The following is a 26,956-nucleotide window of genomic DNA, read 5'->3' as shown; positions in this document are numbered from 1 at the left end:
AGGAGAAAAATAGATGATAACATTAACAAGAGAATTTTTTTAATTTTTATTTATTAATTTGAGATAAAAATATATAAACATTTAAGAAAATAGCTTCATTCCACTATTATTTTAGCCTTACAATGTTATTCAATCCCATCCCATGAGATTGAGGAAATGTATCTTAATATTTTTAAAATTTAATTTGCTTACATATATTTTAAATAAATTATAAATGTTTTCTAATTTAAACAATATATAAAAATATTAGATAACAATAATTTTAAAAGAATATAATCTTAAAAATAAAGCATATTTTAATAAGATATATGATTTTAATCTAATAACTTAATTATTATTCCAATTTAATTTTTTAATAATTATAAAAAAAATGAGAGTATCAATAAAATCTTAGCCATACATGTGTGTGTATCACACAATCTTTTTAGTATGGGATTAGTTCAAGTTCAGAACAAGACAAGTAATTAAATGCTAAAACGCACTTCCACTTTAGTTTATATTGTGAAATTCATGTTGAGGGGTGAGAGAAGTATTCACGAATTTAATTTTCCTTCATATATATACCTGATACGTGATACCCATGTGAAGAAGATTTTCCTACTGTGCATCAATGGAAAGACAGATATACCTGTTACAATTTAGATGAATATAGTAGAAGCTGAATCATTTCCAACTCAAACTTTAAACATACTTTTAACCCAACCTAGTATAACTTTTATAAATTTAATTTATATATTAAATTTTTTTAATTTAACTATTAAATTATTAAAATTGAAAATAATACATAATTTAAATTAATGAATGAAATAAATATAGGTAATACTAATAGGTGACTTAATGAGGGATGCGTGAGGTGGTAGGCTAACCCAAACTTGAAAAAGGATATATATCTGCTGACGGGAAGCGCGTTGAGGGTGGGGACCAGTTTTACCAAGTCGTAAAACGCGCTTATGCATGGGCCCCAGCGACTCTCCATGAGTCGGAACTCGGAACTCGGAACTCCCTGCTCCCAGTTGAAGAAGCTAATGCTTAATATTGATAAGTGCTTCTGAGTAGATGACGAGATAAGTTGAAGGCGGAGAAGCATCCCGAAGCGGACAAGGGTGAGAAAGATGACAGGCGAGTACTAGAAGAAGAAGGAACGCACGCCGCTCTCTCTTCTTTTTTGTTTTTGGACTTAACGAGCGCTCTCTTGTCCTCTCTGCCCTTTCCTTTGGCATATATATATAAGCTGCTTTCCGCTTTGTTTCTTCCTCTCTATCTTACTCTGCCGCATGCTGCTCGATTTCAATTCACACCTCACCGCCCTATCACTCCCTCTCTTCCGTCGTCCATGTCGCTCAAGCGCCGCCCCGACGAGGGCAAGACTTCCGACGACAAGCGTCGGAAGCCTCCTCCCTTCTCCAGGTGCGTCTGCCTCAACTGCCCTTTTTTCAATTGCCACTTAATGCCAATTTTATTCTCTCTATCAACATGCTCCTTCCTTTGCCTAGGATCAGGGATTTAAATGTACCTCAAATTCCATGTACACTGCTAGATTATGGAATTGGTGATGCTATGGATTGTGGAAGAAAAATGGCACTCTTACCAGTAGTCAATGACTCAATGAACTTTTGCTACATGTGAAATAAGAATTGATGCTATACCCTTTTTTTTTTTTTTTTTCTACAATTCACTGTCCTAATGAATTTTTAGGTGTGTTTTCTTTTGATACATAAATTTTTGGATGTGTTTCATTTCGCTGTTTCCCACATTCACATTCAATTAAGCCAATTTATGGGTAAATGTTTCTAGGAAACAAAATTAAGAAGGAAAAATGAAAAAATTTCTCGGTAACGTTAGCTAATTTCGAGTTTATTTGAACAAGTCCTAAATGTTGTTATGCAGTATAATTGATTAACAAAAGTATGGAGTTTTATTTTTTACATTTGGATTTTATTGTCATGAATAATGTGTAGTGTGGTGCGTGACGTGATGAAGTTACAATCACTTGGGCATTTGCTGGAGCCAATTCTAGAGCCATTGGTTCGTAAAGTGGTATGGATTTCACTTATCTGACATAATGGATTAGCTACATTTATATTTCTGGTATTCACTTTTCTTTTCTGTTTAAATATGATACTGTTTACTCTTGGGGTTTCTTGATGGTTTATGGGCTTGATTCGTGCATCTTTGAATAATTGAGTTCATTTAGTTAGACAATTTAAGTATTGCTTGTGAGTTATCGCCATGCTTTGCAGGCTGCAGTGCAGATAACTTGTGTTGCATCCACTTTATGGTGCTATTGTTTTGGCCTAACTCCAGGTACCATTCCACTTTGTGGACAACTGCAGACGGATTTCTAACTAATCCTTTATCCATATACTGCTTCTGTGGTTGGATTTTGAGCATGTTGTGTCAAAGAAGACTCACAAACAAAGGATATACTAAACCTACTTCATGATTTGTTTCAAAACCTGTCACTGTGCTTCAATTATTAGATGTACTGAAACTAGTTTGGAAATATTTAATTTGATAAAAGTGGGCTACTCACCTATTTTCTAGTCTCTTGTATATAAATAAAATGAAAATCAAGGAAAAATGAAGGGAAAGAAAACACTTGACGAACTTATTTGGTTGAATTTGTGATAGCACACTTTTCTTTCAAGTTACCAACATTTCTTTTTGGGTATTGACTGGGACAGTTGATGCCTGAATTTGTTCCTGTGGAGGGCTTACCAAAGATGAATGTTGTACTTCCATTATTTATGCCCTGTTTATTGAAAGGAAAGCATGTGTCTTGAGTTACACAAACAAAATTCTACTAGTTGTGTTAGGTTATGTCTTTCATAATTTAATCCTGCCACTTGCTTATTATTTTTGTGATATTTGTGAGATAAATGAACCCACAAGATGAAGTTGTGTTCATATAGTGCTATGATTGCTAAGTCCAGTAATGCTGCAAAATATATTTCCCTTTCTAGGTCATTAGTTCCATAAATAATTAGATATATGATTATTGAACTGAAATCATATGGTAATTCTCTTTTTCTGCGGCAGCATGTTTGGATTTTAGTCCCGTAAATGTTAGTTTCATTTTTACTGGTGATTGATATCAGATACCAATCAAATATGTGACCTCTTTACAGGTTAAGGAAGAAGTTGAAGCGGCCCTAAAGAGGCATTTAACCTGCATGAAACAGTAAGAAAAATAATCTCCTGATGATTATTTAAATTCCAGTGGTATAGATTGGGAGAAAAAGCTTTACCTGAATGATTTGAAAGACACTAGTTGTTTCTGATGCATCCTTGTTTACATGTTTTCAGGACCTGTGGGAAGGAGTTACATACTACAGAGTTAAGAAATTTGCAGCTGCAGTTTGAAAACAGCATTTCTCTTCCTGTCTTTACAGGAGCTCGGATTGAAGGGGAGGATGGCTCCAACTTAAGGATAAGCTTAGTTGATGCCCTAACAGGGAAGGTTGTTAGTACAGGACCTGAATCATTGGCCAAGGTGGAAATTGTAGTCCTTGAGGGTGATTTTGAAGAAGAAAGTGACATTTGGATGCCGGAAGAGTTCAAGAGCAATATTGTGAGAGAGAGGGAAGGAAAAAAGCCTCTTCTTACGGGAGATGTAATTTTATATCTTAAAGATGGGATTGGTATGGTGGGGGAAATTTCATATACGGATAATTCAAGCTGGACAAGGAGCCGCAGGTTCAGGCTAGGGGCAAGAGTTGTGGACAACTTTGATGGTGTTAGAATAAGAGAAGCAAAGACAGAATCATTTATCGTAAGGGATCACAGAGGAGAATGTGAGTATATATTATATAAATATATGTAACCCTTTTCTGCTTTTAGATGCATCAAGATCTAATGTTTGCAGATGCTATTTTTTAGACTAATTTTGAATCCTAAATTCTGGAGATGTTATTTCCCATATGAAATAAAAATTAAAAAAGAAAGATTGAACAGTACAAAATATATGCAATTCACGTGAATGTGATTGGTTTTCTTAACATCTTTTTATGTGGAGAATATAGTAAGTTACATGCTGTTTACTGGTCCTGATTTTTCTGATTCTGTATCCACATGATTTTCTTTTCAGTTGTAAATAAATTAATTATTTACCTTGCACTCTGTATTTATTTTTTGAGAAAGAATAAAGTCTAAAAAACTGATCCCTTTATTACTGTAAATATATATTAGAACATATTTGAGCTTTTCAAGTCACTTGTTAAAACAAGAGGGATTTAAACTGAACGCCTGTTTTTGGCTACAGTGTACAAGAAGCACCATCCTCCTAGCCTGTCTGATGAAGTTTGGAGGTTGGAAAAGATTGGCAAGGATGGAGCTTTCCACAAGCGTTTGAGTCGTGAAAAGATCCTCACTGTTAAAGATTTTCTCACACTTCTCAACCTGGATCCAGCAAAACTGCGCAGTGTAATAATTTAGAGTTTCTTTTACTTACAAGTTATTTTGATAGACCGTCATTTGAATGATTTTAGCAAAAGCTTTCATTGGGTCAGTTTAGTTTTTCATCGATTGTGTTAACTGTCAAGGTATATAAATTAGCTTTGTCATTATCAAGTCAGAGACGTATACATTGCTGAGGACATCCCATACTATTCTTGTTACTGGCAGAATTAGGCTTTATGGGAGAAGCATTATATAAAACATATATGATCTTATTCTCATCCTCATATAAATTTATATATCTCCTTTGATTAACCAAAGTTCTGAGTGATAAACATTCTAATCATTTCTAGAAGTAGATAAGTACTTGGTTTCTCTTGGGCAAATGAATAAATTTATTGCTTGGGAATCTGCAGATACTGGGCACTGGCATGTCTGCAAAGATGTGGGAGGTAACTGTGGAACATGCTCGAACTTGTGTACTCGATACAACAAGGTACCTGTACTTCCCTTCTCATTCTCAACAACCTGGTGTGGTCTTCAATGCCGTGGGGCAAGTGACAGGACTGCTTTATGAATGCGAGTATGTCACAGTAGATAAGCTGACTGAAACCGAAAAGGCATTTATCCCTCATCACCCACTACTTTCTTAACTTTCTCCTTTCTTCTCTTATTCCTCCTTAATAATTAGCAATATGATGTTCCATTATCAGGCTGATGCTCAAAACACGGTTACTACTGCATTAAGACAAGGGGAGAAATATGCCACTTTCGAAGATGAAGACTCTCTCATGGATGGCTCTTCACACTTGACTAATGTACTTTACTCCCCAAGCTCTCCCAAGACAGAGGGATCAAGTGCCAACAAGCTTTTGGCTTCCCAAAAGACTGGAGGATTCAATTATCCACAGGCAAATGCCTCTTCTCCAGATATCATGTCATCCATTTATTCTGTTGGTGGAACTAGTAGCTTGGATGACTATTGCTTGCCTAATTTTGACAGCATGGGCCTTAGATACGATCAAACCCTTAGTTTTCCAGTCCAAGTCTCCAACTCTTTGATCTGTGACACTGATTCAATGGCTCATGCTTTTAGTGATGATCATCTGCAATTTTTTGAGAGTGATCTTCAATCTCAGTGTCACGTTCAAGCGGATTTACAGAGTGCTGTTGATAGCTTCATGCTCGCACGTTCTGCATCGCTGGCCAGTGGAGCACAGAGGAGATGGAGGAAGCTATTCAACGTCCTAAAATGGTTCATGGTTAGGAAACGAGGAAACCAAAAACAGTTAATGTTGTGAAAAACATGAAGGTTCCGTTACTACTGTACATTGTGCTCATGAATGCAGCCCCCAGAAAATATTATGTTCCCTTTATAGAGAAAAGTAATGGTTTCTCTTGGGATGTAAATACATCTGTGCATTTGTTCTTGTAGATTGCCAGATGTCGTAGATTTTCCCTTCCCTTTGTTATTAAGTTGTAAATACTTGTATTTTACGATCAGGAGAGGATTTCTGGTTGTTGGCAGATGCTTAGTAATTTCAAGATCCAGTTACCTTTATCGTGGATCATATTTTTGTAAGCATATTATGTCCAATAAAATCAGTTTTTCCCCTGTGAATGTTGGTTCCCGGTCAAAATTTATCATATCTAGATGTTCAATAATTACGTACGTATACGTATACGGTATATGTGCACACACCTTTTCATTTTGTTTTAATCTATCAGTCTAAAATGAGTTTATTAATTAAGTGAAATTTTACTTACCAATGTATTTGTTAGTTTGAATGATAAAGAAATTTTACTTAAACAAAGATTTGAAACCCAGTGTTGAAATGTCTCTACTATATTTATTTGATTTAGTTTGAATTAATTGTGACTCCAAATGATTTTTGAATATGGAGGAATTTGGTAAAAAAGAAATTGAGTACAATTTGATTTTAATGAAAGAAATCATGAAATGTGATGATGGGGGAACGTATGGGAAATAATCCAAAAGTATTACTACCAAAATATTATTCTCTTGATAAACTTAGAATATTAGGTGACTTTTGTTTCAAGATATAATATTATAATTTTCATAAATCACATTCTCAAGATTATTATGTCTAGGAATATTATTTTCATGAACATGCTTGGTTAGTATTTAGTATTTTTAAAATAAATTATTTTTAGTTCAAAAATAGAAAAATAAAAGTAGAAGAAGAAATATGGAATATGAATTATGAAGAGAGGAGAGGAGAGGTAATTACAATAGAAAGTAATTTCAACACTTATAAGAATGTAAGATCCATTTTTTACCATAGAAATGATAAACAGGATAAGTATGAAATTTTTATAATCTTGGAAACCAATCATTTTTGGAAATGTTCTTTCAAAACTTTCATCAAAACAAGGGAACGTGATATTCCCATTTTTTTATTTTTTTTGGAAAACTTTTTAGATACCTTCAAACAAATACAACCTATTTTTAAGTCAGAGTGTTCCTTTGACTCAAGATTCATATACTTTCTAAACGCGAAAATTCAAATATCAGTTGCTCAATATTTATGAGAAGGATTTATACATAAACCAACAATCACTAACAGAATAGGGCCAAATGCAAAATGGTCCCAACATAATAAAGCTAACCAAATCTAAAAAAACAAGGCAACTAAGTGACTAACTCCAATTTGAGATAAAATCTCTAGAACAAAAATAATCTTTAATCAAAATCTTAAAATAATAAGTAATTTGTTATTAATCTAATCCAAATGATTCATTTATAGTGAGAAGAATTCTTTCGAATCAAAAGATAGATAATAAAAATTGACTGGATTAAGTTGATGGTAGTTATCTTTTACGATTCAGATAACATACGAAATGGGACGATTCTTCTATTGTACAAGACTTTGGAATACAAGGAAAATTACATATTATTTTTGAAAATTCGAAGAGTACAATAAGGATCATTATTTATACATGTTTGATCATAAAAACTTGGCCGGAATTATTGAATCAAATTAGACATATGCAAATAAGGAAATCTTCTTGACCGATCAATCCTAAGGAAGGAATAAATCTTATTAAATCTTTACAAAATGAAATAATGCACATGCTTCATATTTTTCACATTCTACAACAGTGTTTTTTCCCAAGTTAGTGAATGAACATATACCAATATATCGTTCACAATTTGCCAGAGAGATCTTAGAATTGTTCCACATGTAACCATATCCACTAAGCGCGACTCAAGAGTAGTTGTTTAGATGCTAATTGCTAAATGAAGGGAAGCCCAACAACCCCCGTATTGGAAAATAGTTAATTGTGGGGATAACTCAGCCAAATGTATAAATTTATAATACTAATAATATAATATAAAGTGATATTTTTTTATATTATAGTTATAAATATATCATTAAAAAATTATTTAATTATTTATCTCTTATACATTTACTTTTCTCATTTTTGGTTATATTTAAAAATAAATAAATCTTTTGTGAAAGTGTTGAACAATAAAAGTGAAGCATGACATAGGCCTTTAGCGAACAATTACCTTTTTTTTTTTTTTAATTACATAGTGTTTTTATATTATAATTATTATATTCATTATCTATATTGTGTAACAGTGAATTTGATAATTCTTTTAAACTAAAATATAAAATAACAAAATCAAATGCAGTAACAATTATAACATACAAAATTAAATGGATTCAAAAATTAAAATAAAAAACAAGAACTCAAATCAATCTTTTATTAATAAGCTAAATTATGTTATCTTTAATTATTATAATAGCAAAAGATTCTTCATTAAAAACAATTGCAGTATATTAGCAAAATTTAAAGATAGAGACTATTTTGACAGGAAAAAGTGAAGAAAATTATTTAATAGAATAAAAAGTGAATAAAAATAGTAAAATACCAACACACTATATATTATAATGGGACAATTAAATATAATAACACATAAAAGATAAGGAAGTGTGAAATTTTAGTGGGGCATTTGCCTCCACTGTGCTTCCTGTACGTCCTTGGATAGAACCATCAAGCAAATGTCTTATAAAGAATGAGAAGTGCTACTTTATCATATATTTGTATAAAAACCCTATATCAACCAGTGATATGATTGAAATAATATATATGTGAGGATAATTTTTATTTTACAAAATAAGTATCGTAAAATTGAGTTAGTTATAAATTTTCATTTTTTTATTATTTTTATGTTATTAGCGCGAAGTATTCATTAACATTGTTAATAATGAAATTTTATTAAAAAATTTGGCGATCATTTTTAGTGGGGTCTTCCTTTTAATTATGATTTTTTTTTCTATGTACAAAATTGAATATAAGATTTCTGTTAGACGATTAAGTTCAGAACGACTCAAATCAACAATTTGTTGATCCAAATATTCTTTTTAAGATTGTATTAAAGCCTATCTTAATAATTATTGTTGGACATATTAAACCACTCACTACCAAACCAATATTAGATCATATACCCACAAATATTTAATCTTGTAAATTTTATATTTAAGATTCTATCTCTCGACATAAAAAAGGTGTATTAAAAATCTCAAAATCAATTATTAAAATGACTAGACTCATATATATATATATATATATATATATATATATATATATGTTGGGGTTATGTTTTGACTTGGTTTGAAATGATATATTTATATCAAGAAGAGGGTTATGACTTTATTATTTTTATATAAGGTTATTTCACACATAACTTCACAATGATGAAATATTATTCGTTTTGATTTTATTTTTTATTTTACTTTTAGTTATCACTTAAAAAATCTCTTAATCATTGAAGTATGTATGTGATTTATAAATTATTATTTCTTCTCTTATTTTATTGATAAAAGACTTTGTTTATAATATATATATATATATATATATATATATATATATATATATATAAAAGTAAAAATAGTTATGATAAAGTTAATTTTATAATATTAAGTTAAATTTAAATTTACATTTCAATATATTTAAGGAATGTAATTTTATGGCATAATAGTCAAGCAACTATGCTAGTCAACATGCCTAGGTGTGCAAGTTCTTCTAGATCCTCCATTAAGTTGCATCTCAATTTTGTTACAAGATAAAATGGTATAAGTATAACCTTCTCGCATAGGACCTAGATGTCACCATAAAACACTACAACCACCACTACGAGCAATATATACCAATCCTTTTTCATACAATTTTTTTTTCAAGAATATGATGTCCTTTTTAATAATAAAATAAGAATTTAATTTTCATGTTGTGAAATGTAAATATTATTACACAGTTAATTAATTAAAATTTATTTCAAACATAAAATATTTACTAACTTTGTTAATGATCAATCTCCGTAAAAAAACTTAACTAGTTATTTATAATAAGATCTCTCCTCTCAACTATATTATATCTACATATTAGACTTAAATTCGATATCTTACTTAAAGGGGTCGAATCTAGTACTATTCAGATCAATAAATAATAAATTTACAAAATAAATAAAACAATAAAAACTATAAAAAAACATAAATATTTAATTTATCATGACTAAGAAAAATATAATTGATAATAATAAATTTATTTAAAAAAATATCCTTGTTAAAATCAATATCAACCTCTCTTAATTAATTTTTACTTATTTTTTTTTTATCAATCAAAGTGTATTTATATACTACTTTTCTCTTATAATTAATATTATTTACTCTTGTAACTAATTAAAGAACATGTTTTAATTAAAAATATTTTAACTTAAAAAAAATTAATACAGACACTATAAATTATTTTTTATATAAATGAATAAATAATTATTTTAAATTAGGTCTTATAAATAGAAACTGAATATTTATCATTTTTATTAATTATATACAATTTAATAATATATGCTTTTGAAAGTTTAACTCAAGCACGAGCCATTAATAAAACTCATTTTAACAGTTTCATATTAATATAAATTTTATAAATAAATAAAATAAATTTTATTTAAAATGTATTACTCATTCTATTTTTTATTATAAGACATTCTTAATTGAATTTCATGAATTATATATATATATATATATATATATATATTATTTTATTTTTTTTATTCTTCCATCGGTCCATGTCCAAATGTCCATATTGAAGCTATACCGTAGAAAGCAGCAGATGCTGCCATGTGCATATTTTATTGTTTGGTTTGCTTGCCACGTTTTTAAATTTATGATATCCAGAATAGGCTTCGATTCTACCATCAATAATAAATATATTCTTTGCAAAAGTAACGTTTCTTTACTTACAACAAAAGATCTTTGCTACTTCATCTATCGCTGATAGTCATGTATGTTGGAGGCATTTAAAAGGTGGATAATTGAGATCAAAATTTAACGCGATTGTATACATAAGACAGGATTCAAGCTCTGACCTTGCTTAAGTGTGGATCAACTCCTACTGCTAAATGATACGTAGGGTTAGATCTTTGCTACTTAGTTCAACCAATTTTCCTTCCTAGTTATTACACCTTTCATGAATTGTCAACATCATTCAACTCTAAAATACTTTGAACAAGTACAAGAATTTATGCTTGCAATAATTTATTCTCTCCATAACTCCATTAACGAAAAGAATATTCTTACTGTCTGTTCTGTAAATGATTATGTATCGTGCATATGTATCATATATTTATTGTGGAACCTTCAATTTTGGGATGTTTATCTTGAATCTACTTTTAGTAACTTTTGAAATATTCGTTGAAGTTTAAGATGTTGATTATAGATATGCAGATATATAGATTTTGTGCACTAGTCTTTAACCAGATGATGATGATAGTACGAGACTCTCAAATAAGTTCATGTCTGATTCAAAATAAAGTCTATCCAGATGATGATGGTACGAGAGACTCAAATAAAGTTAAAAAAATAATTATTTTCTTTGCAAAAAAGAATCTCTTTAAAAACTATCGGAAAAGGTATTTAAACTTTAAAAATAAATAATAAAATTGTTCATTTAATTATTATACTCGAACTATGAGTGGTAAGGTTATACATAATGTTTATTTCAATCATTTTTAACATCATAAAAACTATGTAGAGTACAAGGTTGACCCTCTACTATATGCGAAGAAAACAATTTTACTATATTTTAAAAGTAATGTTTTCAATTGCTTTAAATGAACTCGTATGAACTGACATGATTACATACTTGTAGCAATCGTGGTTAATAAAAAGTTTAAAGAAATATACATATAAAATCCAATGATGAATTTTTTCTTTTTTTACAAGCACTAAACGGCATAAAATTTTGAATTTAGGAGCCTCTTAGTGTTTGATTAAAATGATGGGCCACATTTATTTGCTTTGAATCCTTGAGTTGTTCATGCACCCAACCTTTTTGACCTAAAAAAAATAAATCAAAAGCAGATCTTTCGGCTAAGTAATTTTTTTTTACAAAATATTATTTTTTAAAAAAATAATGAGACATGCTTGTAGTAACCCAATTTCGTCCGGGAAATGTCAATTTTTGTTTAAAAAAAAATAGAAAAAAGGTATATTCAAAAAAGAATAAAAAAGACAAAAATACGTAAGTCAAATGTAACACCTCATTGTTTATACTTTTATGGAGGGTAATTTACTATTTTTTATAAAATTTCTAGCCCAGAACGGGCCGTTCCCAATCTGGAACGGGCCGTTCTAACTTTCCAAAAAGCCTTAAAATTTATATCCCAGAACGGGCCGTTCCAAAAGCTGGAACGGGCCGTTCCAACCTTTCAAAAAAGCCCTAAAATTTCTAGCCCGGAACGGGCCGTTCTGAATTCAGAACGGGCCGTTCCAACCTTCCAAAAACACCTATAAATTCTAGCCCGGAACGGGCCGTTCCAAAACTGGAACGGGCCGTTCTAGCCTTCCAAAAAGCCTAATATTTCTTGCCCAAAACGGGCTGTTCCCAAAAATTGGAACGGCCCGTTCCCAAACTGGAACGGGCCGTTCCAACCTTCAAAAAGACCTATATTTTTTAGTCCAGAACGGGCCGTTCTCAAACTACCAAAATACCTAAAAATTTTAGTCCAGAACGGGCCGTTCCGAAATTGGAACAGCCCGTTCCGAAGTTGGCCGTTGTGAGTAAAATTGCAGCCCCGGAACGGGCCGTTCCGGATTCAGAACGGGCCGTACCGGTCCCTCCAGAAAGTCTATAAATAGCGCCCTTCCCCTTCCCAAAGGCACCAACACACACATCTCTCCCCCCTTGGCCTTCCCAAAGGATACCCTTCCCACACACATCTCCACCTTGGACCAGAGGGAACCAGAGAAGGAGACCCACTTCTGTAGCGAAGAATTGTGAGTATATTAAACTCATTTCTTTTTCTTTTTTTTATTTTATTATTTTTATATTAGTAATATCTTTAGTCCTTATTTAAATTCAAAATTTGATTAAATATCATAATATAGTTTTAAAATATTTAATATAAATATATGAAATTATTGTATTAAAAATTTTATTGGAGGAATGGTTAATTGGATGTGACATCTTTTTAACCTTTGAATTTAAAGTACAAGTTGTGACAGCTTATCTTTAAATTTTTCCTCCAAAAACAAAAATGCCCGACTAAGAATTTTTAATATCATAACATCGCTAGCAATAATTATAATTAAAATTTTATTGAATTGACTTTGGTGTACACCTTAGTTAATTTTATATTTTTAAGATGAATGAGCTGAGACAGTTCAAGAATCTTATATTTAACAAAAATAAAATTTAATTAAAAAATATCAACACACAAATATTTTTTACAAAGAACTACATGACTCTGATTCTTCATTACACATGAAGATACGTAGGAGCAAGAACTAAATCTTGTCGAGCCAAAAAAATAAAAAAATATATTATCCTCCTTTTTATATAACAATAATAATTTTAACCTTTTTTTCAATGCATAATTTAAATTAGTTAAATAAAATATATTTGATAATTTTAGTGAGATAAATATTTTATAAATTATAAATAATTAGTTTAATTAATTAAAGGTAATCGTCTTAGGACGAACGTTGTGAGGTGCTAATACCTTCCTCATACGTAATCGACTCCCGAACTCAAAAATTTGGTTTTCGCAGACTATTTTCTATTTTATGGTTTTTCCAATGTTTTTCCGTAAAAAATAACATTGGTGGCGACTCCTCTTTTTCAATTTATTTTTCGCCGTCCCGTCGCGACCGAGGTTGCTACAGATGGCGACTCCGCTGGGGATATTTTTGAGAGTCAAGCCTATAATAATTAGTTAAACTAATTAATAATTTTTGAAAATGTTTATCTCACTTTTATTTTTTTATATTCCTTATTTGTTGTTTGTCTTATATGCATGAATTATATAAATAGGTGTTGTGTAATTTGAACTTTAGGATATAAGGATTTTATTTTTTTTTATCATATGTGCTATGTTTTGTAGATTGGATAGTATAAGGTTGCTCCCTTCACACACTTCACTTGCATAATTTTACACACGTTTATGAGTGGGGTCCTATGCCCGGACTTGAGTGCAACTTAGGATAGTAAGAGGTTGAGTAGTAGTAACCTTCTTGATGAACATCTTGTTTGGTTATTATGAAGGTCTCACTTAGAGTTTGATCCTTTCAAGGGTATTATCACCTCTAATAGTTTACCTATTATTGTGACTAATATCCTAAGAAGGGTTATTGGCTCTAGGAACCTGTTTTAGAACTATAGTCCCACCCTTTTGAGAGGAACACGTGTTAGTAGTCCATAGAGTTTTCAACTTAAGGATGTCTTTATTAAGTATCACAGGAGCAATATTCTACCTTTACGTTCGAATGATGCAAAAAAAAGAGAATTTTATTCATTTCATAATACACATCATACATTTTTTTTGACTTTTATCATATCTCACGCATCTTCAATATAACATTCATCACCACAAAACTATTCATGCATGCATGCATTCATCTACATTTCATAATTCATTCATGACATACATTTTACATCTTTGCATAAATTTTTTTTTATGAAATCATGCATACAACTTTAAAAGATTGCAATTGTGATCATCATTGACACTTGTTTCTAAAAAATGAATACAGTTCTCTCTTGCATAATTCAAAGTAAGATCATTATTCCATTTGAGCATTTAGTCTAAAATGTATCTCATAACATTCAATATTTTCATAATCTCCCATGACATTCACGCATAAGCATTATTTATATTAAGTAATCATGTTAGGTATATTCATCAACATATTCATCGTCTTTTCTTATCATTCTCCATAATTGCATTCATTCTCATTTCATCATCCCGAATCAAATGCATTTGTTTCTCTAAAAAACAAAAAAACAAAAAACAAAAAGAAAAACAAAAAAACATTTTTTTTCATTTCAAATTCTTCACTCCAACATTTTTCTTTTATACATGCATTTCATAGTAAAATAAAGGTCTAATTGATTGCTCATTCATGTCATTTTTAAAAAAAAAAAAATAACAACTATCTAATTTGATTATTTTCTTTTAAAGAGAATGTCAAGCAACAAATTTATGCAATGTCTCAAAAGAAAAAGAAAAAAGCAGGAAACAAAGAAATAAGGAATAACATGAAATTATTGTTCTCACTTACATTTAATTCTCAATCGAGAAGATGAGCTTCTTTGACCATTTAACTTGTCAATTGACGTGGTTTTAAATCCATTTTTAACCTTTTGAAGTATTCATTTCATTAACTTGCATAACAAGTTGTGTTGTTATCTTCATTGTCATAAATTGTCTTTGTCCCATTACATCTCATAGTTTTCTCATTATTCTTCCAAAAATGAAGAGCTTGTCCTCATAAAAAGTCAAATCTGTTGGATGATTCTTAATTAGAAAGTTTGGCAATAGAAATTTGAAGATTTCTTATCGGGGCAAATTTATCATTTTATGAGTATTTGTCCGACCATCTACCACATTTAATGGTGATAAGTCTTATGAGCAAAAAAATAAAAAAAAAAGAGTGAAAAAATGTAAAGTCCGTTAGACTGAAAACCCGAAAGGGCGATCTAAGCAAAAGTTAGGACAATAAAAAAGAAAAAAAGAAAAAAAGAAAAGGAGCAACATGGAGTTCATTAAGTTTTGTCTTAGGATTAACCTTTAAAAATAAGCAATTGAGATTTGAAATGATGTATGACTATGTTTCTCTATCTCCAAAAATATACCACTTGCTACCCAAATTTGAGCCTAAAAGTGAAAATTTTCTTCAATTACCTCAAAAATTACCTCAAACAAGGCTCACCCTCAAAACAGGAACAACACAATGGTCCCATTTAATTTAGCTTGTTTATGATACCATCAAAACAATGAAAATGAAAAAGAAGAGAAATGAACCAAAAGCATAAAAAGGCCATTGTTTTATCCTTGTGACAAGCAATGTGGTGGTTAAGTTCATCAAAATTCAACATCACAATCATTCACCATATTATCCTAAGATGAATGGGGCAGTAGAAGCGGGAAATAAGAATATAAAGAAGATTATTCAGAAGATGGTGGTCGCCTACAGGATTTAGCATGAAATGCTCTTTTTTGCTCTGCACGGATATCACATTTTTGTTCGCACCTCTACTGGGGCAACTCTGTATTCTTGGTTTATGGTGTGGAAGCAGTCCTTTCTATTGAGGTCGAGATACCTTCTCTGAGAGTATTGGCCGAAAGCAAACTTGAGGAAGCATATTGAGTTTAGGCTCGCTATGATCAGTTGAACCTAATTGAAGAGAAGAGATTGAATGTCTTGTATCATGGTCAATGATATCAAAAAAGGATCAAGAGAGCTTTTGCCAAAAAGGTTTGCCCGCAAGAGTTTCTAGAAAGAGATGTGGTATTGAAGATCTTACCACCTCAAAAAGATTATAGAGGGAAGTTGACGGGAAGATTTATTGAACCCAATAAACTCTAATGCAGCCAAGAAATTCTATGCAAAATAATAACAAAAATAAAAAGCTCGCTATGCTGAAAACCTGAAAAGGCAGCTTAGGCAAAATTTAGAGCAACCTGCTAGGCTAAAAACTCGAAAAGAGCAGTCTAGGCAAAAGTTAAGGTCTAAAAAAATGAAAATAAATAAAAGAAACAAGAGCTCGCTAGGCTGAAAACCTCAAAAAGGCGGCCTAGGCAAAAGTTAGAGCAACCTGGTAGGCTGCAAACTCCAAAAGAAAAAACCTAGGCAAAAGCTGAGGTGAAAAAAAAGGAGGGGCGAAGGAAAGAAACCGAAAAAGCATTGAAGCCAACACTATAGCAAAGATCCTTGTTTCGAATAACCTCCAAACACACATTTGGGCCTTTGTATCTTTTCTTTCATATCCATCTCACCGACCAGTGTTACAATCTGATAAAGTCCATACAGATCAAAAATTGGTTGCTTCTTTTTTTAAGTTTAGTCTTAAGACAAAACACTTGAACTCATCTATCGATGTTAACAAGATTGCTCCAAAAAAAAAAAATACAAATGTTCGTAAGACTTGTACATCCATTACATCATGGAGAGAAACAAACATCCAGTGCAAAATCTTCTATTCATCGATGTTCATTCATTACTACACTCAATAATTATGAGAATCATTCAAAATGATAGATTGGGAACAAATCACAAGTCATGCCCTCCTTTAACTCACCCTTACCCAATTAAATGAGACATTTGTTTTATGTCTTATTTCTCCATCAATTCATACATCAATATTATTTCCTTGAGTCAGAAAAGAAGGTAATCACATTCATCATTGTCTCCTACTCTACCCCTTCCTTTCAAAACTAAATTGGGACAACCACTTCACACTGGGGCGAAGGATCTCATTGTCATTTCATCACCTTAACTTTCAATTGGAATAATTGTCTAGTCCAACTTTGTTCCCTATTTCTTCATAAATTGGGGCAACTCAAAGTACTCCTTTTATACCGGGACAAGTTGTCAACTATCATCACATTTTCATTCCAACCATATGATCCATGTGTCTCAAGTTTAATCAAGTCAATGCCTGTATCATCCATATTCCACCATTCTAAATACGGGTGATCCTTCCCATATGTGTCACTGTTTGATTCTATCCACTAAAGTCTAAAGTGATGTAAATCATTTGTCTCACTTGTTCAAAGTCCAAGTTAGTCCAAATCCTTCCAGTTTTCACTCCATTAATTTGACATCAAACTGGGACAATTGCTCAATCTTTTGTTTCCATCAAGTTCTCAATTTTTGTCATATCTTGGGGTCGTTTGCTCTATTTTCTCTACATCAAAACAAATTCACGTTCAAATATCCTTTTTGAATAGCATTCCAAAAAAAATCAGCTGTCATTGTTATGCATGTTGGTTAAATGATGTTTCAAAAGGAATGACAAGGTGGTGATAATCACTTGATTGACAAGTTAGGCCAAATGAGTCTCACTTGATTCTAGGTGGGATAAGCTTGAAAAGATAAATTGTGAGATCATTTTTCAAAGAAGAAAAGAACATGATTTCATGGATTTGAAAAAATGAAAAAAAAAGGGTGAATAATTGAGGCACAAAAAGGGCTTTGCATGGATTTGCTTTCTCTAAAGAAAATATTCATTTTTATGATTTTCTATAAAAAAAAACAAAAAAAAAACAAAAACAAAAACAAACAAAAAAACAAACAAAAAAACAAACAAAAAAAAAGAAGAAAAAAAAACAAAAATTGAAATGTGTCTATGACACCTCATAAGAATCCAAACACCGAATCAAGCATTACATCATTTGCATTAATATGTTTAAAGTGTTCGTTCATGTCCAATCATCACTTGGCATCCACTTTGTTTGCATCAAAGTTTGGTATTTTCCTAATACATGCATTGAAATTCATCACTTGCATATAAAGTCTCGCACTTGTCTGACATCTATATCATCTACGTTTGAGTTTGACACATGTTTGACATTCATTACATCATAGTTTGGTACACCCATTCAAATCCAATACTTGTCCAACATCCACATTGTTCACATTAATGTCTAATACTTTGTTTAACACATTCATTCAAGCCCAATGCATACTTGTCATTTGCATCACCAAAAGTTTGGTCCATCCCTAACTCATGCATTCAAGTTCAATACATGCTTAGCATCCACAACATTTGTACCAAAGTTCGGTACTTATCATCCACATGTAATCAAGTAATGTACTTGCATAACACATGCATTGAAGTTTATTTTACTTGGCATCAACATTGTTTCTATCAAAATTCTCACTCTTTCATGTTTCGGGTCCCCGCGCCCATGTTTTTAATTTTCGAGCCTCTATCAATCTTTCGGGTCCCCGCGCCCACGTTTTAATTTTCAAGCCTCTAACAATCTTTCGGGTCCCCACGCCCATGTTTTTAATTTTCAAGCCTCTATCAATCTTTCGGGTCCCCGCGCCCACGTTTTTAATTTTCAAGCCTCTATCAATCTTTCGGGTCCCCGCGCCCACGTTTTTAATTTTCAAGCCTCTATCAATCTTTCGAGCCGCCGCGCTCACTCTTTTAATTTTCAAGCCTCTATCAATCTTTCGAGCCCCCGTGCTCACTCTTTTAATGTTTCATGCCTCTATTAATTTTCAAGCCTCTATGCTCACTCTTTTACTTTTCAAGCCTCTATGCCTCTATTAATTTTCAAGCCTCTATGTTCACTCTTTTAATTTTCAAGCCTCCATGTTCACTCTTTTACTTTTCAAGCCTCTATGTTCACTCTTTTAATTTTCAAGCCTCTATGTCCACTCTTTTAATTTTTCAAGCCTCTATAACCACTCTTTTACTTTTCAAGCCTGTATGTCCACTCTTTTAATTTTCAAGCCTCTATGTCCACTCTTTTAATTTTTGAGCCCCTGTGCTCACTCTTTTAATTTTCAAGCCTCTATCAATCTTTCGAGCCCCGTGCTCACTCTTTTAATCTTCAAGCCTCTATCAATCTTTCGAGCCCCCGCGCTCACTCTTTTAATTTTCAAGCCTCTATCAATCTTTCGAGCCCCCGTGCTCACTCTTTTAATGTTTCATGCCTCTATTAATTTTCAAGCCTCTATGCTCACTCTTTTAATTTTCAAGCCTCTATGCTCACATATCAATTTTTCGAGCCCCCGTGCTCACTCTTTTAATTTTCAAGCTTCTATGCTCACTCTTTTAATTTTCAAGCCTCTATGCTCACATATCAATCTTTCGAGCCCCCGTGCTCACTCTTTTAATTTTCAAACCTCTATGCTCACTCTATCAATCTTTCGAGCCCTCGCGCTCACTTTTTTAATGTTTTGAGCTCTCGCGCTCACCTTTTTAATGTTTTGAGCCCCCGCACCCATGTTGTTTAATGTTTCGCGCCTTCATGCTCACTCTATCAATCTTTCGAGCCCTCGCGCTCACTTTTTTCAATGTTTTGAGCTCTCGCGCTCACCTTTTTAATGTTTTGAGCCCCCGCACCCATGTCTTTTAATGTTTCGAGCTCTCGCGCTCATGTTTTTTTAATGTTTCGTGTCCCTCGTGCTCATGTTCCTTAATGTTTCAAGCTCAAGGACGAAATTTGTGTTTTCTTTACTTATATTTTACTATGATAATATGGAAACAAGAGTTGTTTATATTATCTAGTAAAATTAAGTAAAGAGGGGCAACTGTAGTAACCCAATTTCGTCCGGGAAATGTCAATTTTTGTTTAAAAAAAAATAGAAAAAAGGTATATTCAAAAAAGAATAAAAAAGACAAAAATACGTAAGTCAAATGTAACACCTCATTGTTTATACTTTTATGGAGGGTAATTTACTATTTTTTATAAAATTTCTAGCCCAGAACGGGCCGTTCCCAATCTGGAACGGGCCGTTCTAACTTTCCAAAAAGCCTTAAAATTTATATCCCAGAACGGGCCGTTCCAAAAGCTGGAACGGGCCGTTCCAACCTTTCAAAAAAGCCCTAAAATTTCTAGCCCGGAACGGGCCGTTCTGAATTCAGAACGGGCCGTTCCAACCTTCCAAAAACACCTATAAATTCTAGCCCGGAACGGGCCGTTCCAAAACTGGAACGGGCCGTTCTAGCCTTCCAAAAAGCCTAATATTTCTTGCCCAAAACGGGCTGTTCCCAAAAATTGGAACGGCCTGTTCCCAAACTGGAACGGGCCGTTCCAACCTTCAAAAAGACCTATATTTTTTAGTCCAGAACGGGCCGTTCTCAAACTACCAAAATACCTAAAAATTTTAGTCCAGAACGGGTCGTTCCGAAATTGGAACAGCCCGTTCCGAAGTTGGCCGTTGTGAGTAAAATTGCAGCCCCGGAACGGGCCGTTCCGGATTCAGAACGGGCCGTACCGGTCCCTCCAGAAAGTCTATAAATAGCGCCATCCCCTTCCCAAAGGCACCAACACACACATCTCTCCCCCCTTGGCCTTCCCAAAGGATACCCTTCCCACACACATCTCCACCTTGGACCAGAGGGAACCAGAGAAGGAGACCCACTTCTGTAGCGAAGAATTGTGAGTATATTAAACTCATTTCTTTTTCTTTTTTTTATTTTATTATTTTTATATTAGTAATATCTTTAGTCCTTATTTAAATTCAAAATTTGATTAAATATCATAATATAGTTTTAAAATATTTAATATAAATATATGAATTATTGTATTAAAAATTTTATTGGAGGAATGGTTAATTGGATGTGACATCTTTTTAACCTTTGAATTTAAAGTACAAGTTGTGACAACTTATCTTTAAATTTTTCCTCCAAAAACAAAAATGTCCGACTAAGAATTTTTAACATCATAACATCGCTAGCAATAATTATAATTAAAATTTTATTGAATTGACTTTGGTGTACACCTTAGTTAATTTTATATTTTTAAGATGAATGAGCTGAGACAGTTCAAGAATCTTATATTTAACAAAAATAAAATTTAATTAAAAAATATCAACACACAAATATTTTTTACAAAGAACTACGTGACTCTGATTCTTCATTACACATGAAGATACGTAGGAGCAAGAACTAAATCTTGTCGAGCCAAAAAATAAAAAATATATTATCCTCCTTTTTATATAACAATAATAATTTTAACCTTTTTTTCAATGCATAATTTAAATTAGTTAAATAAAATATATTTGATAATTTTAGTGAGATAAATATTTTATAAATTATAAATAATTAGTTTAATTAATTAAAGGTAATCGTCTTAGGACGAACGTTGTGAGGTGCTAATACCTTCCTCATACGTAATCGACTCCCGAACTCAAAAATTTGGTTTTCGCAGACTATTTTCTATTTTATGGTTTTTCCAATGTTTTTCCGTAAAAAATAACATTGGTGGCGACTCCTCTTTTTCAATTTATTTTTCGCCGTCCCGTCGCGACCGAGGTTGCTACAATGCTCATTGGTCAATAGAGATCTTGATAAATATCCCTCTTAAACCGCTACACTTCAGAATTTATTATTTTACTTTTTGGTATACACAACAGGAAAAGAAATATCATATTATGATTGAAATAATTCACTTGTATTTTCAGCGTTTAATTTAACATTAGATATAAAAAATCATTCAATATTTCAGGTGCATAATACTGTTGAATTTTTTTTTACAATAACAAACTAAATCTACCTTGATTCCTGTGCTAGGCCGACATTGTTGATTGGTAATTATCCAAGGTAACTATTATCACCTAATCTATGCAGAAATCAGAAGGAAAACAACATAAACTCTGCCACCAGATAAAAAGAAAATGTGAATACCCCTGAATAACATAACACAAGATTGCTTCTATTTTTATTTTTATTTTTGAATCATAACATTGAATGATCGAAACATATACACTGTACACACATACTTATCTGTCTTGGTTGATGGTAGAATGGTCATTTCAGCATAGGGTGTGGCCCAAACCAAAGCCGTCATAAGCTACTCCAAATCAAAGCACCAAACTGGCCATTATGAATACAGCTAACATTGTTATTATTTGTCTTTTCTTTAAGTTTTAAATATAGACCAATGGACAATTGAACATGATGATTACCACCAATTTGTAAATTTTCCCAACTCAGAATTTGGAAAAACAGAAACCAAGAAAGAAAGAGTCTTCACTTCACCCCTATTCATTTGTAATGGCATCATTTGCAGGCACTACTCAGAAGTGCACAGTATGTGAAAAGAAAGTTTACTGGGTGGAACAGCTCACTGCTGACAACAAGGTCTACCACAACTCTTGCTTCAGGTGTCACCACTGCAAGGGTACCCTCAAGGTTAGACCAAACAAAACTTAGTAGTAGGATATATAAGACCGTGCCTTTAAATTGAGACTATGTTTGGAACAACATCATAAAATCCTATTAACAATAAAAATCACGTTGAATAAGTTTGATTGATAGAAAGACTACTCTTTGTAACTTCTGTTAGATGCAGAGAGAGAGATAGTGTTAAACTACGTTATGGATTTGACCCGAACGTACACCCAGTTTTCTTTGCTTTGATCAATGCTTCATTCGACCTTTCACTCTTAGATTAGTCACATGGTTAAAGAGTGCTTGCTAGAAAATTTGTTCTGTTTCCAATTCCATTAATAACCATGCAATGTGAGTGGAGTCAGATAGGAAAAAGGAGCAATGTAGTCGTAGAAATGTGGATTGTAGATGGACTAGAAATACCATTGGATGTTATAGAGAGGAAGATCCAGTGTCAATAAATAACTTGTAGAGAATAGAAATATATTATATGCTTTTCAAATTGAATATGGAGAATGTGACCAAGATGGATCCAGGTGGCGAATCAATATCATGAATGTAGAATAAAGGATATTCTTGTTGACAATAAGTTCAGATCAATTAGCTCCTATTTGTACTTTCTTTCAAAGAGTGCTCAACACTCTTCTCCAGATGGCATTTCCTGCTTTGCATTTCCAACTTTCTTAAGCGCACAATCTCTTGTCTCACATGATCATACATATTTCCATCGTTAGGCATGACCATCAAGGAAAATCCTAATTTTCACAAAAAGTTTTTCATGGAATTTTAATAAAATGACGTGATTAGCTGGGAGAATATGAACGAATTATATAGCTTTATACCGTAATCCAATCATAAACTGTGATATAAGATAAACTTGTAAAAAAAAATTAATAATTATTTTAAAAATGATACTAATAGTGATTTTTAGTTAGTTGATAACGTAAAACTAAAAAAAATAAATTATATTTGTATATGAAAGTATACAATTTATCTAACTGCTATCTTGTTCTGAGATGTTTGAGGTTGGGATGCAATTATTCAAATTACAATCTATTCACTTCGATGGCTGTCCAGCTGACTCATTGATTTTTGCTTTTTCCTTTTCAACTTTGAATCTGTAAGGCAACCACATGATCCACCGACTTGTTGTATGGATGAAACTTTGGAATCATGTGACAACTTTCTACTCCATTATTTGTTCGGAAATTTTGTTTTTTCTCAAAATATTTATCACTTTAGGAACTAAAAAAGTATTACTTTTTCTTATTTATTATTGTTTCTCCTAAATATTAATTGATTCCCGACTACAATCTAATGTTTTTCATAAAAAAAATTTATAAACAAATTATATTTTAAATGTATATGTTATCTTAAAAGACAAATAATTTGAGACAGAGGAAATAATTTTTAATTACAAATATTTTGAAATGGAAAAATATGTTATGCATGTATTCTTGATCCTTATTTCCTCGTGCATTCCTGCAGCTGAGTAATTATTGTTCCTTTGAGGGTGTACTATACTGTAAGCCTCATTTTGATCAACTGTTTAAGATGACAGGCAGCTTGGACAAAAGTTTTGAAGGTGAGTTATAGCTATGTAGTTGTCTCTTAACAATGGCAACTTTTTTTTTTAGTTCTAACAATTATATAGACTCATTTCAGGTTATTGTTTTCTCCTTTTCTGACTGTTATATTTACTCTTTTAGGTATTCCAAGAAATCCTAGAGTTGAAAGATCTGCTGATCAGGTTTTTACACATTCTTAATACACAAAAAATATTTCTTTTCATCCTTAGGGTTCATATTTAGTGTTTGTAAATGAAGGTTTTTGCTACTTGTCTCTTTAATTTAATTCCTTCTATATTGTCTCTGGGAATTCTACAGGTCCAAACCAACAAGGTTTCAAGATTGTTTTCTGGAACTCAGGAAAAGTGTGTTGGTTGCAAAAAAACAGTGTACCCAATTGAGAAGGTATATAACTATTTTGAGTTAACATATTTTCCCATTGGAAAATGATCCTCTGAAACAAATATCTTTAAAATGAACAATTAAGAATATATCTATCTTAAATTTTGACGGATTAGTATCATGATACACTTTAAATTAAATTACCAGCAGACACATTCTTAGTTTTTACTTTAAAAGCAAATTCACTTGGAAAGATTATTATATCCTAGTTATCTTTCTTTAGAAGTAATATTTTTTTTTTACTAAATTTCTATTTAGATTGGACCAAGCTCCTTGTATTCTTTCGTAAAATTTTAGGCCTTTACACACGTGAAGATACAAAACTATGAGCTTAATATTATTAGAAACAGAATTAGAACTGGAAACAAAAATATGAAACCATGATACAGAGAGCCTATGGAGTAAACGATGTCTTGGATTCTTGGAACCATAGGAACCTCAGCTGAAATTCAAAATTGAGTTAGATTTGCCATTGGCCACCTGCTATTTTCTGAAGTCTAATACTATTTTTTTTATCAGCATGTTATAGCTTCCAAACTTGGTAGATCAACTTTATGAATTCTAATACTACATTAGTATAACAGTATTTGAAAGAGGGGTAAGGTAAATAAAATAATTGAAAGTACCAAAAATAACAGCAAAAATAACACAGCTCACACTAGCGCAAATTGTCCAATAGGTCTAGAAAACTTTTTAGTTCTTTTTTTTATTAATTTTCAATTTTTCACTAATTTTACTGATGATCTATATTTTAGTCTTAAATATGGATCATTCTCAACGAAAAATGTATGGATAAGTACAAAAATATCACATAATTCTTATTTATTTCGTATTTTAATGGTTTTGTAAAGTAAACGCTAACAAAATCCAAAAGCAAAAACAAATAATGTAAAAATAATTTTTATAAAAACTGGTGAAAACAAATCAACTATAAATAAAAACAGAACAATGGTATCCCTAATTATGCCAAAAAAAATAAAAGAGTGACAATAAACAACAAAATGGAAACCATGTCATAAACTACCAAAAACCTTATTAGATCCCTTGCTTGAGTATGAAGTCAGAATATGAGGTATCAATATACTCTATAGGTACATATCTTATAAGAATGAGTTATACTTCTTTATTAAATAAAAAAAATCTGCTAAAACCATTAAATATCCAAGATCATATATATAATGTATTTTGGGGTCCTAAGTACATTATTTTACTGATGGTAAGGTTCTTTTTTCAGGTGGCTGTTGATGGCAAATCTTACCATAAGTGTTGTTTCAGGTGCACCCATGGAGGTTGCGTAATCAGCCCCTCAAATTATATTGCTCATGAACATCGTCTTTATTGTAGACACCACCATACTCAGCTCTTCAAGCAGAAGGGTAATTTCAGTCAGTTAGACAAGCATGAAAATGTCCAAGTCATGACTGAAAACACAACACAACATCCTAGTAATGGCGATACTGGTCCAGAAAATGGCTCTTTGTAAACATCAAGTGCCACTATTACAGTGCCAATTGTCCTATTTGATTTGCTGTGTATGTTATAATATTTGTGAGGCAAGCTTGTAACGATAACATTCAATTTGCGGATTTCGTTTTGGTTGCTTAGAATTGGAAAGTAATTAATACGTATTTTGGTCCATTGTTCCAATAAATTATATGCAGGCGCAATTTTATTCTGCTTCGAATCTTTATAATGGTATTTTTCATTTCGACAATCAAATTTAGGGTATGGTTAAGGTTATTGTAAAAGTATTTTCGTGAATTCTAATGTAAAATTGTGGATTTCAATGCATGAACGAAGAAGGGAAAAAACTATTACTTCTAAAGCAAAAAAATATTTTTGAGTTTTGTCAAAATAAAATCCAAACATTATTTAAGACTCGACTCATGCAGGTGGTCTAATAACAATTCAAATCGTTCAATAATAAATATTCTGATAGATTTAACAATAATTACTAAGAAAATGTTGAATATGGTGTGGCAAATTTAGTCCCACATCGAATAAGTTTTTTTTGATGTGGCCAAATTAGTCCCACATTGGATAGGTTTGGGAATGTGTAGTGCCTTAGGTTCTATATATAGAAACCCTTCCCTTCACTTTGAAATCATCCCAACTACAAGTTCATTTGTAACTTCTAAGGCTTGTAGTTTTCTCTTCTCTCTCTATTGTAATATTTCTTAGTGAAATATATTTGGTAGTGTCCGAGGAAGTAGGCATAATTGGCTGAACCTCGTTAAATTCTTGGTGTTCTTTCTTTCTTGTTTTGCTTTTGGTTTAAAATTTGCTAGACGTTTCCGCAACAATTGGTATCAAGAGCCAGGTTATTTTAAGGAAAAAACACTATGCTCTGTGCGCTGTAGGTATTCTATAGTCGGCACATCAGAAAATTTTTCCTTAATCCTGGATTTTTTATTATTTGACATTTAGCAAAT

The 26,956-nt window shown here is 31.9% G+C and overlaps 2 protein-coding genes and 1 long non-coding RNA gene across 8 annotated transcripts; 2 read left to right on the top strand and 1 right to left on the bottom strand.

Annotated features, from left to right (window-relative positions):
• Positions 1-921: 921 nt before the first annotated feature.
• On the top strand, positions 922-6,016 carry LOC109807600 (Calmodulin binding protein-like protein). 6 transcript variants are annotated; one of them, XM_020370149.3, is made up of 8 exons: positions 922-1,407; positions 1,500-1,622; positions 1,959-2,037; positions 3,129-3,181; positions 3,307-3,794; positions 4,262-4,422; positions 4,812-5,015; positions 5,109-6,016. In XM_020370149.3, exons 1-8 carry the CDS (start codon positions 1,334-1,336, stop codon positions 5,694-5,696), a joined length of 1,770 nt encoding a protein of 589 aa, XP_020225738.1. In that variant the 5' UTR covers positions 922-1,333; the 3' UTR covers positions 5,697-6,016. The 6 variants fall into 6 exon arrangements, with proteins under 6 accessions (XP_020225738.1, XP_020225737.1, XP_020225739.1 ...); XM_020370148.3 differs by having other exon boundaries at positions 1,494-1,622; XM_020370150.3 differs by lacking the exon at positions 1,500-1,622 and having other exon boundaries at positions 924-1,407.
• Positions 6,017-22,075: 16,059 nt separating this feature from the next.
• LOC145958393 (uncharacterized) lies at positions 22,076-23,087 on the bottom strand. The gene is made up of 2 exons (XR_014434149.1): positions 22,711-23,087; positions 22,076-22,556 (listed from the first exon to the last, which is right to left on the bottom strand). It is a non-coding gene; the product is annotated as an uncharacterized LOC145958393 (long non-coding RNA).
• LOC109809349 (LIM domain-containing protein WLIM1) lies at positions 22,438-26,200 on the top strand. Its single transcript, XM_020372629.3, has 5 exons — positions 22,438-22,575; positions 24,043-24,139; positions 24,264-24,304; positions 24,441-24,527; positions 25,759-26,200. Exons 1-5 carry the CDS (start codon positions 22,438-22,440, stop codon positions 26,005-26,007), a joined length of 612 nt encoding a protein of 203 aa, XP_020228218.1. The 3' UTR covers positions 26,008-26,200.
• Positions 26,201-26,956: the final 756 nt, after the last annotated feature.

This window comes from Cajanus cajan, chromosome 5, assembly GCF_000230855.2.
Source record: "Cajanus cajan strain Asha chromosome 5, NIPB_CcT2T_4, whole genome shotgun sequence".
NCBI lineage: Eukaryota > Viridiplantae > Streptophyta > Magnoliopsida > Fabales > Fabaceae > Cajanus > Cajanus cajan.
This window is presented reverse-complemented; position numbering and strand designations above follow the sequence as displayed.